Source organism: Haemaphysalis longicornis, unplaced genomic scaffold, assembly GCF_048455015.1.
Source record: "Haemaphysalis longicornis isolate Haplotype H1 unplaced genomic scaffold, Haemaphysalis longicornis Haplotype H1 scaffold_9, whole genome shotgun sequence".
In the NCBI taxonomy this organism is placed as follows: Eukaryota; Metazoa; Arthropoda; class Arachnida; order Ixodida; family Ixodidae; genus Haemaphysalis; species Haemaphysalis longicornis.
The window spans coordinates 124,178,847-124,194,435 of record NW_027526460.1 but is presented as its reverse complement, the minus strand read 5'-3'; the positions used below and the strand labels follow the sequence as shown (position 1 = coordinate 124,194,435).

Sequence of the window (15,589 nt, the reverse complement as noted above, 5' to 3'; positions counted from 1 at the left end):
ATGACACTGACCTACTCCCGAACTGTTGGAATGCGCGCTGACAAGCTCCGACCTACACGACCAGCGAAAACTGGTCCAGCCACCCCCGAGCAGCTAAAGCGGGCGGCTACCTGAATCAAGGGGGTCACCCATCTGCTCCAAATTTAGAAGAAAGAGAGCGTTTTTTCCTCCTCCTCGTAAACAATTCATCTTAGTTCGTTTCCGTTTACAGGCATAACTCTTCGCTAATACCAGTAACGTGTGGTGTACCACAGGGGTCAGCAATTGCCCCCCTTCTGTTGCTCATATTTAGAATAATAACTGTCTACTTGTCACGTAGTGTTATGTCGTCAATTAATGTTACCGTATACGCGTACTCCACAACGCAGTTCTCCCGATACGCCACGTGATACTGCCACGTACACAAGAAAAAACAGTTATATGAATGGCGTTTATTCAGGGGGAACGCGTGCCCAACGAGACAAGAGACGTTAGCGTGGCGTTGAAGTTGCGAAGCCCTGCTCGACTTAACTCGCGGGATGTCACCTGCACGCCTTCTACTCCGTCTTCCTTGAGCACGTGCTCACGAGGCCTACTGCGCCTCAGAGCGCTCGCGTACCTGTTGCGAGGCTTGGCATCAAGTCAGAGGGCTAGGTGGGCGCGTGATTTCGTGATTTGCATCTTTCCAGGTGGAGTGCATGCATGTGTCGATGTCTTTTTGTACCTTTCGTGTTCACGCCAAGCGCGACTAAAGTCACTTCTGGCACTGGATATTTGCGTGTATTGGGACATATCACGCTTTGGGCCTTAATTAGGCTTGACCCTGGGGACGTCACGGTGTATTATTCACCAATGCGCCCGCATTTCGATCCGACTTGGAGATCAGTATTTAAACATGTCAAATTGCTTGTCCTTACACTAACGTAAAATCCTACGCTAAAGAACTGTTAGAGGCACGTCATCCCTTGGAGTACACGTCTTCTTTTTGACTACTTTCTTGGCACAAACTTACAAGATGTGCCCTAGGTATCGCAGGGCATGAAGCCAGATAGCGTATAAGCATTTTACGCGGAGAAAATAAAGCGTTGACCATCTGCGCTTTGAACTATTCACGGGAACCAGATCTTTAAATAGCCACATTAGTTATGCCAAATGCGTTTTCCACGTATTGCAGACGTTTGAAGAGATGTGCCTTTAGATAGAAATGTTTTTTGTTTGTGGCGCGGGTGTGGTAGCCACTTTCGAGATTATAGCAAGTAAAATAGGCTAGAAACTACAACTCATTTTTCTGACATATCTGTGCTTCCACATTTTTACGCGGCAAGTCGCCCTTTTCAACACACTTAATCATTTGCTAGAATTTTAAACCCAATATATTTGCATATTTGTAAATTGAGTGTCTTGGAGGGTCAAACGGAACAGTCCGAAGGTAGCCAACGAATAAATGACGAAAGTCAGCTTTCTACTCTAGCAATAGCTGCAGCGCTGGGGCGGGATGTATATTGTATCCTTTTCGTAGTTGCAGCCATTACGTGTTTGAACTGCGCATAGAAATAAATATCATTTTGTTATCGAGACTTTTGCTTACTAGTACCTACAACGACACGAAAACAGTTTATGTGACTTTTTGCTGGACCTTGACTTGCCTCCACAACAGTCTAGATGTCCAATTCTCACCATCAACGCGTGAGTGTGTGATATTAAGCTGTTAAGTTATTTCGGGCGTACAGTTTGTTGCTCGGGCTGTCTTTTATTTAAACAGCTGCCCTAACAGAGCTGTGTCAGAACATTAGTCACCTTTTGTTGTCTGAGGAACTCAAAGTCTCCGTGGTATTCTCTAGGAGTTGTTTTGAGGGTTCGATGACAGATGATGTTCTCAGATGCCTACGTGAAAGCTGTTTCTGTAAAACCGCATGAGGAGCATCGCTCTGGACGGGCTTCCGTGATGTTTTACTGGTGCGGAGGAAGCTTACAAAACGACACTTTCGTTTGAAGCTGATGATTCGAAGACTTCTCACCAGACTGCTACTTGTAGCTTTAATGACCATAGTACCTGGAGTAATACTCCATTTCAGGCACCAGTTCAAACCCGAAGTATTGCGCATATTTTCTGAAAGTGAGAACCGTTCTTTGAACGCGGAGGGTGGAAAGAACAACTCTGCAACTTACTTCAGTTCACCGAGTGCTCACAGCGAAGACGACGCGCCTAAAGGTCCCGCAACGTCCCCCAACTGCTTTCCGGAAGAAACACTACATCGACACGACGCCCGTGTGTGTGTTTGCCGCAGCGGTTGGAATGACGTAGACTGCGCTGTTCCTGATGCTGTGTGGTTCAGCAGGGACTTCCGGGAATGGAAATCACAGGGTCTCATAAAACGACGGGTAACACCACGTAAAATTGTTAATGGTCTCGTCCTCAACCACGAACTCGACCTTCTTGAAATAAGGGTGAATGAGCTACGAGATTCCGTGGATTATTACGTCATCGTGGAAGCAAATTACACTTTCTTTGGCACGAGGAAGCCGCTACACCTAAAATCCAACATGAGTGCCGGGTTTTTGAGCGAGCACGCGCACAAAATCAAACCCGTTGCAATAACCTCCCGAAACTATGAATACGGGAGCCCATGGGCAATTCCAAACTGTCTGCGGGCATCCATCTGGAGTGAAGGTCGGCCGCAACTCGAAGACCTCCAAGACGACGATCTTTTCTGGATAAGTGACGCCGACGAGATACCAAGCCGCGACGTTCTGTTCTTTCTGAAACACCACGACGGTTACGGTGAACCCATCGCAATGAATCTACGCTGGTTTCTTTACGGCTTTTTCTGGGAGAACGAAAAACCGGTCAGAGTAGCTGGGGTGTGCACCATTTATTTTCTGCGCTACAGATGCGGTGACAGTTCACTGTGTCTTCGAAACTTGGATGCGCGATTCTATCGCGAGCTGCCATCAAGCGCCGGGACACGTCACCAGCAGTGGACCATCACGGGAAGGCCGCCACGTTATTCAGGCTGGCACTGCTCGTGGTGCTTCGACGCTTACGGCATGCAGGTGAGGAGGCGTTGTGTACGTCATCATTCATGAAATATATCTCGGCTAAATATATAATCGTTGATCAGCGCTTTTAAACCACACTGGGGCAAAAATAGGCGCGTTTGTAGTTTTTTCGTTCCGTGTCGGCGGCCTTTCTAGGGGAATGGGTGTAATGAAGTGCTGGTACACTTTAAAACACACTTAAGGGTCTTTCACTTCTTATTCTTACCCTGCCATTATTTCCTATGGATGGGAGCAGCGGTGATAAGTAGGTGTAGGGCGAAGGGGATGTGCTGTTTGTTATGAGGTACCCTGTTCATTGTGCGAAAGCGACTTAGCGTATGGCGACCCGTTTGGGCGATTTTGAGTCTTTCAAGCTGGCTGGACTTGTGGGCTTCAGCGAGTACTCTCATGTATTTTGCGGACCAAGTTTGCTCTTGTTGATAAAAGTGTTCGGGAGAAGGCCAAGAGGAAGCTTGGACGCCTTCCGGATCAGGATATTGAGTTTTCCCTGCTCGCTATTCTTGATATTGAGGTATGGAGTGCCGTATGTAATCCTACTGATGGTTAAGATATGGGTCAGGCGTATACTGTCCTGTTCGTTGAGACCGTGGCGTTTGTTTCTTACGCGGCAAATGAGATGGGTGACTGGAAGTACCGTTTCTTGTAGTTTTTGGAATGTTGCGAGGTCTGCTCCGTCTGTCCTCAAGGTGAAGCCGAGTGTGGGCATAGTGGGCATAGTGTTAACGATGGTTAACGATGGGCATAGTGTTATTCTTGACTGAGAGCTCAAAGTCGGGGTTGGGGGCTGGAGGGCGATCTTTGCTGAGTTTCTTGAGGAGGAGTAAAATTTCTGATTTGTCAGGGGTGCAAGAAAGCCCGCGAGCTCAGAAGTATTCTTACGTGGCTGTTTATCGCTGTTTAATGTTTGTCGTTTACTCGCCTACTGAGCCTGTAAGCGTCCATATACTGATGTCGTCTGCGTAACACGCATGTCTGACTGCTTGTACATTGTTTAGGAGTGGTGGTAGGCCTCGAATCGCCAAGTTGTGAAAACATCGGAGGAATGACAGAACCTTTGAGGGTATCTTTTGGTGTGTTTTTTAGCGCTCCTGTACGAAAATTTCGGAGGCCATTCGTGGCCGTGCGGTCCGTGAAAAAGTCACGCACATAACGAGATATTTCCTCTCAGCATTGAATGAATTGCAGGTTTTCGGGTATACCTTGGTGGAGACATTGTCGAATTCGCGTTTGCGTCAAGTGAAAAAATGGTGCCCTTGTGTCGGATGCTGAGATTGTCCAATATGCCTCATTTAATTTGTAGAAGTGTGTCCTGTTTGAGAGTCCGGGGCGAAAGCCAGACATAGTGTGAGGGATGTACTTATCGCCTTCCAAGTGCGGCGATAATCTGTCGTGCACAGTGTGTTTGTAGAGTTTGGCCAAACAAGAGGTGAGGGAGATGGGGCGCAGGTTGAGTAGCTTAAGAGTTTCCCCTAGTTTGGGAATCATGCTGATGCCTGCGTGTTTTACTGCCTCGGTAATTGTCCTCATCCCCAACTTTCATTGATGTATCAGAGGAAACTGTCAATGGTTTTGTAGTCAAGGTTGCGGGGTTTCGTAGTATTTTGCTGTGATACTATTGTGTCCTGGGACTGTTTCGCGGGTCAGCTTGCGGATATTAGCAATAATGTCTGTCGTGGGAAGAGTTAAGGTCAAAGTTAGGAATTTTAGCGTAATAGCAGAGTCCTTCAATGCTTCTCTGGTCATGAAACTCCCGGCCAAGTTTCGTACGGGGACAAAGGGTACCGCGAAGGGCGCCACCGCAGATCAGAGGGCATCGGGCGGCCGCCGCTGCTCTGTAGTTAGACCGGCAGGCAGGAACGCAGTAGCAGCATGCCCATTCGCACCAAAATGTTTCGCCACTCACAAAATGATAAGTCCATTTGAGCGGCCCACGACACGTAAAGCGAAAGCGCACTGCTGATAAGGCGGCGAGCGTCTGTTTTATCTTACTCCGCGGTCCGTTCCCTGCCAAATGCGCTCTGACCACGCCTCCGGCTGCCCTCTGATCAACACCAGCGCCGCGGCTCGGACTCTCTGGGCAGCGCATGAAGCTCCCCTATAGCGTGATGGCGAAGTTTCATGACCAGAAAGACAATGAAGGACTCTGGTAATAGTATGGGCCAGTGGTAGAGGAAGGAGCGTCAAAAAGGTGCCGCTATGGCGGGCAGTGATGCCGCAGAGAGAAAATTTCTGTTCTCCTGTACAGAAAGTTCGGAGAAAGTGTGAAGGAATGAACACAAAACATATTTTAAGCAAGAAATGTTCGAGTCGTTACAAGCTTTTCTTGTTTGAACAACATGTGAGCGCCACAAACCGTATCAAAAGCTTTCCCAGAGTTGACGGACGCACCACAACTGGCCACATAATTAGTAAGTGATACTAGCGGCCGTAGGCAGGAGATACTGCCGCAAAAGCTATGTTGCTGGAAGTGAAAGATCATCTCAGTTCAAAGTTATTTCATACCCTGCTGATTTTAGTGTGCTGTACATCGCACAGTGATGCTATTTACTTTTTATGTGGACGCGGCGTCTCTTGTTTACTGGGCGTTTATATCGCAATGGAGGCTGCTTCGTCTAATTTGAAGTAGGTGCAAATGTGAAAGCATTTATTTTGGTTCAACAGCCGGTCGTGGAGATGCAAGTGAAATCAATAGTGTGCTTCGGAAAAGTAAGAGTGACGTCTGAGTGGAAGGAACGACCTTGGGGCAATGTTCAACGCATGCGCATTACGCAACAGGTGTTTTGCACTTGTGGATTGCCGCTATTTGACGGAGATACGTAAGCGGCCCACGGGACCGGCATATTGTGTCACAAACTTAGCGGGAACAGTATTTCGAGTTCCTTTCTTTGTACCGAGCCTATTTGTTAGACTCGCTTTTATCTTTACTACACGTTGCGGGTTATATTAAAAAAAACTATCAGTGTATACGAGCATGATCATTTACTTAAAACTTCATTATAGTCTAACAGTCTTGCAGTAGCAATATCCAAGCTGTTCGCTCTACGTAGCGGCAAACTCCCATTCTGCGGGCCAATGTTGCAAGGTTGCGTTTGTGTTGGGGGACGCTAATATAACCCGAAAGCCACGAATCGCCCATTGTGTAGAAAATCCGGCGTCGGCGAGTGAATCCAATCACGTGTATCCTATTTTGTCGCACTTGGGCGCTGCTAAGAATGAGCGTAGGGTTGTTAGGGGGATTTCTTTGTAAGGTGAAAGTGGGAAGAACTAATTTTGCCTCCATTCACTGTGTCACCGGCCTGGCGGTAACACTTTCGTCGCTTGGTGTCGTAGGCATGGTCGTCTTCTCCTGCGCATCGCCGCAAAGTCGGTAACCGTGTATTGGTGCTGGGGGTTCCCGAAAAAAGAGTACCAGTGCGGGCGTGCACTGGTACGCTCCACCTGGTAGCGCACACAGTAGGTGGAGGAGGGAAGGACCAAGACTGGAGAGACGTGGGCCACGGTCACAGTCGCACCGTAGTGCGGGCATGGTAACGGCGAATAGATGTTGTAGGTCAGCCTTAGTATGGCAAGCGCCTGGGACACTGCTAGAGGCACCAAAGCAATAAAAGCGGGGGAGACAGAAAGGCGTACGCAGCGCCCCCATCTTAATTTGTCGGGTTTTTAGCTTCTCGCTGCGAGAACTCACGGGAAGGGACTGCAGGGATATAAGGAGGGCTTGCCAGGGCCGTGAGGTAGGATGTCCGGCGGGCGTGACTTAGCTGTTGTTCATCTATGGGGTGGGATTCTTCTCGAGGGACAGGCAAAGACGCCGCCGTGATGGTTGGGGAAGGATCTGAGCAAGCACGGGGAGTACATGCATTCTAGCACGGAACCCCATTCTTGATAACGGTTTCCTCACCCTTCCGAAGCTGAGAAACGGCTCCTAACGAACATGGCTTGTAAGGGTTCCATAGCGCAATGGGTTAGAAAAAGCGAGCTTTACCGCGGAAGTAGCGAGTGGTGGCCGCCCACTGCCGTAAACGGCAATGAAGCAAGGGAGTGACAAAACACAGCAGGCGAGCGAATGGGCAGCTAGCGAACTTCACCATAGTCATCTACAATTCCCTTACACGGGTGCAGGAACGCGCAGCAGCACAACCCACGGGGTACAGACCGAAGCCAGTCTTAAGGCGGAAGCGGATCGCGAAGCAAGGTGTCTCAAGCGGCAAGAAGCAGCCCATCGACGAAGCGAGGCAGATGCAAAGCGTCTCAGGGATTCAATTCAATTAGACATCAATAGTTTCGCGCTCACAACACATAACAAGTCTCATCAATGTTTTTTTTGGAGGGGGGCGGAGAGAAGGGGGCTTTAAGACGTTTATGTCATCTGGTATGAAACTGGTGAATTGCGCTTGATTCTGTTTCATCGGGAAGCAGGAACAAACAATCCAAGGAAAATATGGGGTCAAAATCTTGGCTCCCTTACGTTGTCACGAATATTCTCAGGCCTAACTGCGCTATTGTTGCGGTGAGTAGGGGTAGGAAACATCGCAGTAGCTGTAGCAATATGATAAAGGAACAAAAGAAGACGCTTTCTGCGCTTCTACGTGAAGGAACAGCAGGTGCGTCTGCGCTTCTGCGCTTCTACGTGAAGGAACAGCACGAATTTTCACTTCTTGTTGTTCATGTTGGTTCGCGCGTCACCCGAATCGCTCCCAGCGCTTGTTGTTTGCAAGCTGTGTGCCTGATGGATGGCTTACATTAAGCTGTTAGCAACTCCTGCCGATGCGCTCTCACGACATACAAATTCCACGTATTGTCGTAGCCACAGGTAGTCTGATGCCTTGTTTGCCGTTGCTTTTTCTTCGAGACCAGATGCGTGAAAACTGCCAATCGCGCTCCTTTTCATAACGCGTATTTGTATGATTGTTTTGCACATTAACATTTTATGATTAGTCGGGCTGCGGTTATTTTCCGTCCCCGTCCTGCATAAATATGCCTCCCTGAAACATTTCGTGCCGACAGCGTTGGTGGAACGAGCTGCTATCGTCGCCGCCGACCTCCAACTGGCGGCCACCACGCTTGCCTAACCCCAGTCGCTCAATAAAAGTTTTTTTCTCTCTCTCGCTCGACAACAGAACAATATAAGCCAATGCGTTGCATCGGCGAAATTATTCTAATTGTAAAACTTCTTTCCTCTGTACATGCAGTGACAAAATTTTCAAAGACTACAAATGAAACACACATTAACAGTTCACATGATTCGTTTGAAAAGGTTTGCGCACAGTTCCCTTCCCCCAAATAAAAATTCCGAATGCAGAAGTCAGTTGCAAAGACATACCATGAAATGAGGGTTCATGGCATGTGTGTTGGAATTAGGGGTGGCTTGTTAACATCAGAAACACAAAAGTTGTGGAGACTATTCAGAACTTTCTCACTGTAATGAAACCTACTCTATCTCTAATGCCAAGTAGAAGGTATTTTAAAATACACACCAGCATAAAAAAAGGAAACTGAGAAAATGACAATAACACCTAAACCACCCACAAGTGTAACCTTGAATTATCCGTAAACATAACTGACCATCAATGAAAAATGAGAATTTATATCAGAAAAATTAAAAACTGTAAAAAAGTTTTTTTAAAAACGATAAACAAAAAATACCATAAATTTAGCTCATATATTTATTTAGATTGAATGCACATTGAATGCCCATTGACTGTTCATTGAATGCATTATAAGGTAAAATGTACAACAGAAAATTATAAAAAAAACGGCCTCGTATCGGCTCCTTTCGTTGCAAATGTCGACAAAAGACGATAGTCGACTGGCGCCCCTGCCAAGTAAACGCCTCCCTTCTCTTTCCCGTAGCCTCTTATGCTGTTCCTCTCCCGTCTCGTTCCTCCCAAGATAACACGCAAGAGGTTTGCTCAAGTCAATTTAAATTTACCGCTTTGCCAGCACTGCCGTACGGCGGAGACGCGCGTGATGCGAGGCACCCTACTACAGCGTTTATAGAACCACGTTGCGTTACTCCACGAGCGTTCCAAGCGCAACGTGGATCCTGTCTAGTGGGACCTTTTGTTGCTACTGCCTTTCGAATTCTTAAATGCCGCCAGGAGGTAGCGCGGGCAACAGCAGGCGACTCTTTTCTGCCGTTGATGCAGTATTTCATTTGCTATCGCAAAAACCAAGCCTGCATGAATTTTGAATAGGAGCACTGCAAATGCCACTTATGTCTTGATTTGCGGCCTTATATTTGCGTAATGTCTTCTTATTGTTCAACAATGTTCACAAGTATGAACATTGACACCGGACTTACCTGTTTAGATTTGGCTGTGGGTCTATAAGACTATTGGGCAGCTTTTCTTTTACTTGGGCCGGGTGGCTGAGCCCAGTCACGGGCAGACAGACAGGCATACAGAAAGTGCAAAATTTCTGCGTTTTCTGCCAAAATTTCTGCCAACGTTCCAAGCGCAGCGAGCAGAGAATGCATGTGACACGAAAAGCCAAGCGTTGGTTATCAGTATTACTAGCAATTGAAAGTACACTAGGCGTCGTGTTCCGTAGCCGTGAAAAATCAGTACTTCAACAAGTAGATGCCAGTATTTTCAAAACTGATTAACCCCCCCCCCCCCCACTTTTGGCCCGAGATTGTCCAGGAATTGTGGTTCGCCTTTTTCAAAATTGTATTGAACGCTAACATTGTCGAAAAAAATAGTCCAGCGGGTCATGCCACACACCCTCCACGCATTTGGGCAACAACGTGCATTATATTACGCGATTTTTCCTCTTTAAAACTTAGGCCCACCTTAAGAGGTTAAGATGTGACCATATTAGGCATTTGGTTAGGCTGAGTGAAACACATTTCTGGACAAGGAAAGATATATAAAAATGACACACGAGATGCCTCAGCACAGGCGAAAACTCACAACTGCTTAATTTTACCGAAAAATCCCCCAGAAATAATCTTGCGCATCCACAGAAACGTATTTAAAATAATAGGTCAAATCAGCAACCAAGTATAAGCAAAGACTGTCCAAAAACGGTATTTCTTTTTGAAAAGTTAAGGGAAGAACTCGATCAAACAGGCGTTTGCGGGTGTAAAATACGTCCCTGGTAATGTATTTGTGACAGCGCACGGGTAGTATGCAGTGTAATTGTTTTTGTTTCTTCTTTCTATAAGAACACGTCGGAGTTTTACAAGGGTGTGGCAAATGCACGGGTATGCACAGGTCTTGTCGCTTCTTACCCGTTTCGTGTATTAAACTTCCATCCTTCAAATAACCACCACACCACCAAAGCACCCTTTGACGTTCCCGAAATGGCAGACGACTGCATTCCTCAATAAGAAAAGTGCAATGTGTCGAAGCAATGTTTATAGCACGTTTCACACTGAAACGGTGACCATGGCGAAGATGTTTCGTGGAATTAAACCAGCGCATTATCCCCCAACGGCCGCTGATTATTGCGTGTTTAGAGGAAATGCGGAAGCAGAGGTAACGATGTCCCTGCTTACCGCCAAACAAGTGCACATATTGGTTGTTTTATCATGTGCAGCACGCGTCTAGCGCCTCGCGCAACGTGTACGAGCAGACGACGCGAGAGCGCCATCCACACTAGGAGCGGTTCGTCCCGCCGCCGCCAGGGGCCGACTGTGTTCTATCTCGGGGCGAATTGTCCAAGATGTTTTTTTTGTGTGTGATAAGTAGAGACCGAAACTTTAGGCACGAACAGTCACGGTTTTAGGCGCCTACAATAAGCACTAAAAAGTGTCATTTAGGCATTTATACGCGTCAAAGACTCTTGTTTAGGCATATTGCCGTGAACCAGGCATTGGGTTTGTTTATTTGTTTTGCTTTTGCCACCCGGCTACGCCGGTCTGTGTTATCGGTGTTGTGTGCCAAGAGAGGCCCGCCTTCCCTTCTTTCTTTCTGTGCCGAATGTGTTATCTCTTCTGATAGGGAGAGCGTTCCGAACTAACGCGAACAGCCTCGGATAATCTTCGTTGATCTACAGTGTTCTGGATACAATTCGACTATTCCAAAAACCCTCGCGTCGAGTGATAAACTCCCGCTGAGCAGATGCCGCGGCATTCGAATCAACACCAGTCTACGCACGTCACTTTGTTGACTGCTGTTTTGCCGCCTGTGTATTCTTTGAGTTGTTAGGGGAGCACAGGTTCGCTCCAATAAACTTGTTTTTTCTTCAAGACAGCTGCTTCGTCTTTGGCTACGTGACAATATATAGGCCCAATTAACATTTACTGAGCAGCGTATTTGAAGACAAATTCTTCACTAACAATGGAAACAGCGGGAACATGTGGTGCCATGAGAAAGTACTTTTACTTTCTTCGTGAAAATGCGCCGTACAATAATCGACATTTTAACAGATCTACCTTAAAATCGGCCGATCCGGCAGTAAAAGAACGGCTTAAAAGTCATGGCCAACCAGCCGTGACAATGTTTATACGACATGGAGCTGTATGTCCTTTCAGTCGATATTTCGTGGAAAAAAAAAACACTCAACGTCCTCTGAAGTTGGCGGAGCGTTCTTGTACTTTGGATCGCTCCATCCCCTTATTCTATCTTGCAAATCACTGTCTGCTGGTCGGAACCTCGGGAAGTGTTTTTCGCGCGGAGTATCTAGGAACGTATGCGACATGTTGGAGACCGATCTAAGATTCGTTATGGCTCCGTCAGAGACAGAGAAAGAGAGAGAGAGAGGGAGCGAGAGAGAGAGAGAGAGAGAGAGAGAGAGAGAGATGAAATGTTTATTTGAAATGAAAGGTTTTGATTGGGCTAAGGTAGGTTCTTTCCTTTCAGGGCCCCTGTTTCCTCTGCCCCAGTCTTAGCCCTAAAGATCAGATACTTCTGCACCCCACTATCACAGGTAGCTACAGCTGCCTGCCATAGCTCATATGATTTGGTGTTGGTGTTTAGTGGGCGCCATATACTACGGGAACCCCAGGATTCATGGAATAGAGTGGATATTTCACCGCACTTACTACATGTGTTTCAGAATTTTTCGGGGAACATCTTCGGTAGCCTAAGGATGTTGGAGTACCCGGTCCTTCGGGGATGGTAGTGGACGTATCCAGTGATGTCCACCGACGGAGTGAGCTCGGCATTCTGATTTAGAGTAGTGCCCTAGTTTTACGCTGCTGAATACGTTCTGCTCAGAATGTGGAAAAATCACACGAATCTGCCAAGCCACGTTAAGCACAGCGCCAATTAAAATAGTCTGGGCTGCTGCAGCTTTGTCTGCTGCAAAGCTGTGGTTAAGCCACAAGTGTTTGCTGTAAAGGCCTCGCACACCTATCCGTGTTCCCAGTGGGTAACAACATGCTCAAGGTGGAAGAGGCACCACCGGTAACTGCTCCTTGATGACAAAACCTATTAAGGTTAAAGGGGCCATGCAGACAAAACTCAAGTTTAGTTCATTCGAAAGATCGTGTCATTAGAAAAACAGACACCATTTGTAAAGTAAACTTCGCTGAAATAAACCATATAATTAGGGCAAAAGTGGAATGGCCATGCGACCCACTAGCTCATTTCCCGCAACAGAACCTATGATGTCATATACGCCCTGCTGTGTGATTGGCTGAGGCCGACAAAAGCGAACGCAAATTAGTCTGCGCTTGTAGCCTTGCCGAACGAGCTATTTGCGCTTAAATTTAGGGCACATTCTTTTTATAGCAGTAAGAATGGTGGGATATATAGTGGAAGTTACGAAAGTACACGTAAACATAGAAGGACCGATGCGTACTGCTACTGGTACTGCGCGCACTACGCTTGTTTTAGCTGCACAGGACTGCAGCCCTTTGGGGTTGTCTAGACGACACTGGCCGAATGGCATAAGCAACGTTGTCTTACGTGACCATATTTGTCGGACGAACACCATGTTTCACGAAACGATTATTGTTTATCCTAACAAAAACATGCCAGGTACAAATACGGTCAAAAACAAAGAAACACAGAAAACGACTGGCCGCGGTATGGTGGTGCCATCTAGGTTGACTAACGGTAGACGAGAATCCGCAGTCATGGCCTCCGCGATCGGCTGCGCCGCGGGCCACCAAGTTTAGCTTGAAGACCTGTTTGTATTATGTCAGTGCAGACATCATGAAAACGCGATTTGGCGGGAGAATCTTAATTTTAGGTCGAATGGATTGATTTCTCAGCCTCGTTAACTTTGCTTTCGGACAAGCGCTGGGGCACTTAAAACGCGAAATCTTTTGAATAAAACAAACTTGTATTTTGTCTGCATGGCGCCTTTAAGGATACGATCTCACAACCCCAATGAATACCATGGATAGCGCAGTAAATTGCAATAATTCCAGATAAAAAATTTCGTCCTCCTGTCCAGCAGAATTCGATGCCCAGAAAAGCTGCTGAGAATAACACCACCTACATAGTCAAGCTCTTTATACAGACTAACATTATTCAGCAGCACGCCAGGTAATTTTCAACTAACCCTTAGAGCTAGATTCCAAACGACCTACAAAGTTGCCCGACACGGCAAACGATGGTTGTTGCGACCAGATTGAAGGAGTGGTCAGTTCTGGAATGGTGGTCAGGAATGCTCAATCTATGATCTCTCTCGTTCGTCCGTCGCTTACGGGCTGCGTGCTGCCTCTTGACGGCTGATAATGTCGCCATGATCGGCCGCTGGTGGTGGACGATTTGTGGCGTCGCACTGAAACTTTAGTGTGTCAGATGTTCACGGGGCTTTCCTCCGCGTGGGCAGGGTTGACCTTGAATGAACATTTGCGGTTACGTTCCGTTTATTACCTTCTTTGCTTGTTTTTTTTTCTGTTTTTATTGCGTTAGCAATATACAGGGCATGCCGGCAAAAGATTTCGCCATCAATACCCGGAAACAGGGCGACAGAATAACATAGAACGAAAAGTAATGTTGACACTTGGCAGTGATGTTGAATGCTGTGTCACTGGTATACCGTGTCACTGCGTTTGAGCCTAGTTGCTGGGGGTAGCCCTGGCACGAGGTGTGGCGCCTCGAGCGGGAGTTTTCGCGTTCCGGCGTGTTTGTCCCGGCACGTCCATTACCCTAGCAATTATCTTTAGCCGAAGGCCGTGCTGGCGTTTCTGAAACGAGAGCAGTTTTAGCTGAACATGGACGCTAAAACGCCCCACAAGTAACATATAACCCAAATAAGGCATTTTGGGCACTATAAAACCCCATATATAGGCACGAATCTGCAAATGTATAGGCACTTACAGCCGCAATAAGGTATTGCTTAAAGTGTTTCGTTTCCATTAGTTCATGCTTATATGTTAATAAGCATGATACGGACTCAAGGAAAAAAATCGGCATTTTGCCTAAAGTTCCGGTCTCAAGTGATAAGGCAAGGTTCGTCGGCTATGCGCCAACAGTGCAGTAGGGAAATAAGTTGAAACAACGTTGGATGGATGGCGTCAACTTTTCCAACATAGGGAAAGTTGGTGGAATGTTTACATAGTTTTGTAAAAGGGTGCGTTCTTGAACTACAGCTGCTATAAGAGGGCAGGGCTAGTTCTTAGAGCGGGCCCCGCCCTTCTTTGCAAATTCAAAGAAATAGATACTCGAACATCAGCATACGCATATACATGCGTACTGGCATAGGTTATATTCCGTGCCCTGTTGCAAGACCGTAATCACATTTTAGACACTGAGGTTTTGTTCGTTCGCAAGTTTTTATTTCGTAAAGTTCTGTCACCTTCACCCTTCCTTTCCGGTACAGGTGAAGCTCTTGTCAGCGCAAAGGGATGACGGTGTGCGTTGGGGAGACATCGCGGAGAAGAAGGACCTGGCGTACCTGCAGTCCCTCAGGAAGGCCGGCCGATACTTGGACAACAGTCCTCCTCTGCGCAGGTGCGATGCGCACGAGGGGGCTCCCACCTATGTCAGGAATAACGCCGACCGATATCGATACCTAATGACGCCGTAGAATTTCTATTTTGTGAGCCCGAGGCAGACCTCACTGAGGTACGCCACCGGTGCCACTACTTTGTGCAGTGAATTTATTTTTAGCGTATTGCAGTTGTTCTAACACAATGAGCCGCAGTGCGGGTGCGAGTGTAAGAGTGATTTGCCTAACTGCTTTAACAGATGCTGCTTGAATTGGAAGATTAAAGGGACCCTGCAACCATTTCGATAAGCACTTTCACTCTTTGCTTCGCATCTGGAACCACTGCGAAAGCTATAGTTATCGCAACCACGGAGCGGTAATGTATGATTTTTCTCGTGGCAACAGATACGCCTTCCATTTCTGCTTTGTTCTTGTGGCTTTATTTTTTAAGTTGCTATCGAAAAGCGTTCATTGCTGCATCTGAAGGAAAACCAGCCAACTGCCGCTACATGGCCTTAGTGATGTAATTCGAGCCGTCGAAGAACATCAAGACCGGGAAAGAGAGAAAAATTTTTTGAGCGAGTTTTCAAGTTATCTGATGGGCATAGAGCAGTAATTTTTGGCTGAGGTACTTTGCGAACCGCTAATCTAAGTACAGTGTGTGATGGGTGAGTATACGTTTTGAAAGCATTTAGGATTTCAAAAAAAGTAAAAAAAAATA

General features: G+C 46.9%; 1 protein-coding gene across 1 annotated transcript; it reads left to right on the top strand.

Annotated features, from left to right (window-relative positions):
- Nucleotides 1–1,873: 1,873 nt before the first annotated feature.
- Nucleotides 1,874–15,118, top strand: LOC144151996 (beta-1,4-mannosyl-glycoprotein 4-beta-N-acetylglucosaminyltransferase-like). The gene is made up of 2 exons (XM_077683181.1): nucleotides 1,874–3,033; nucleotides 14,761–15,118. Exons 1-2 carry the CDS (start codon nucleotides 1,978–1,980, stop codon nucleotides 14,965–14,967), a joined length of 1,263 nt encoding a protein of 420 aa, XP_077539307.1. The 5' UTR covers nucleotides 1,874–1,977; the 3' UTR covers nucleotides 14,968–15,118.
- The last annotated feature ends 471 nt before the right edge of the window (nucleotides 15,119–15,589 follow it).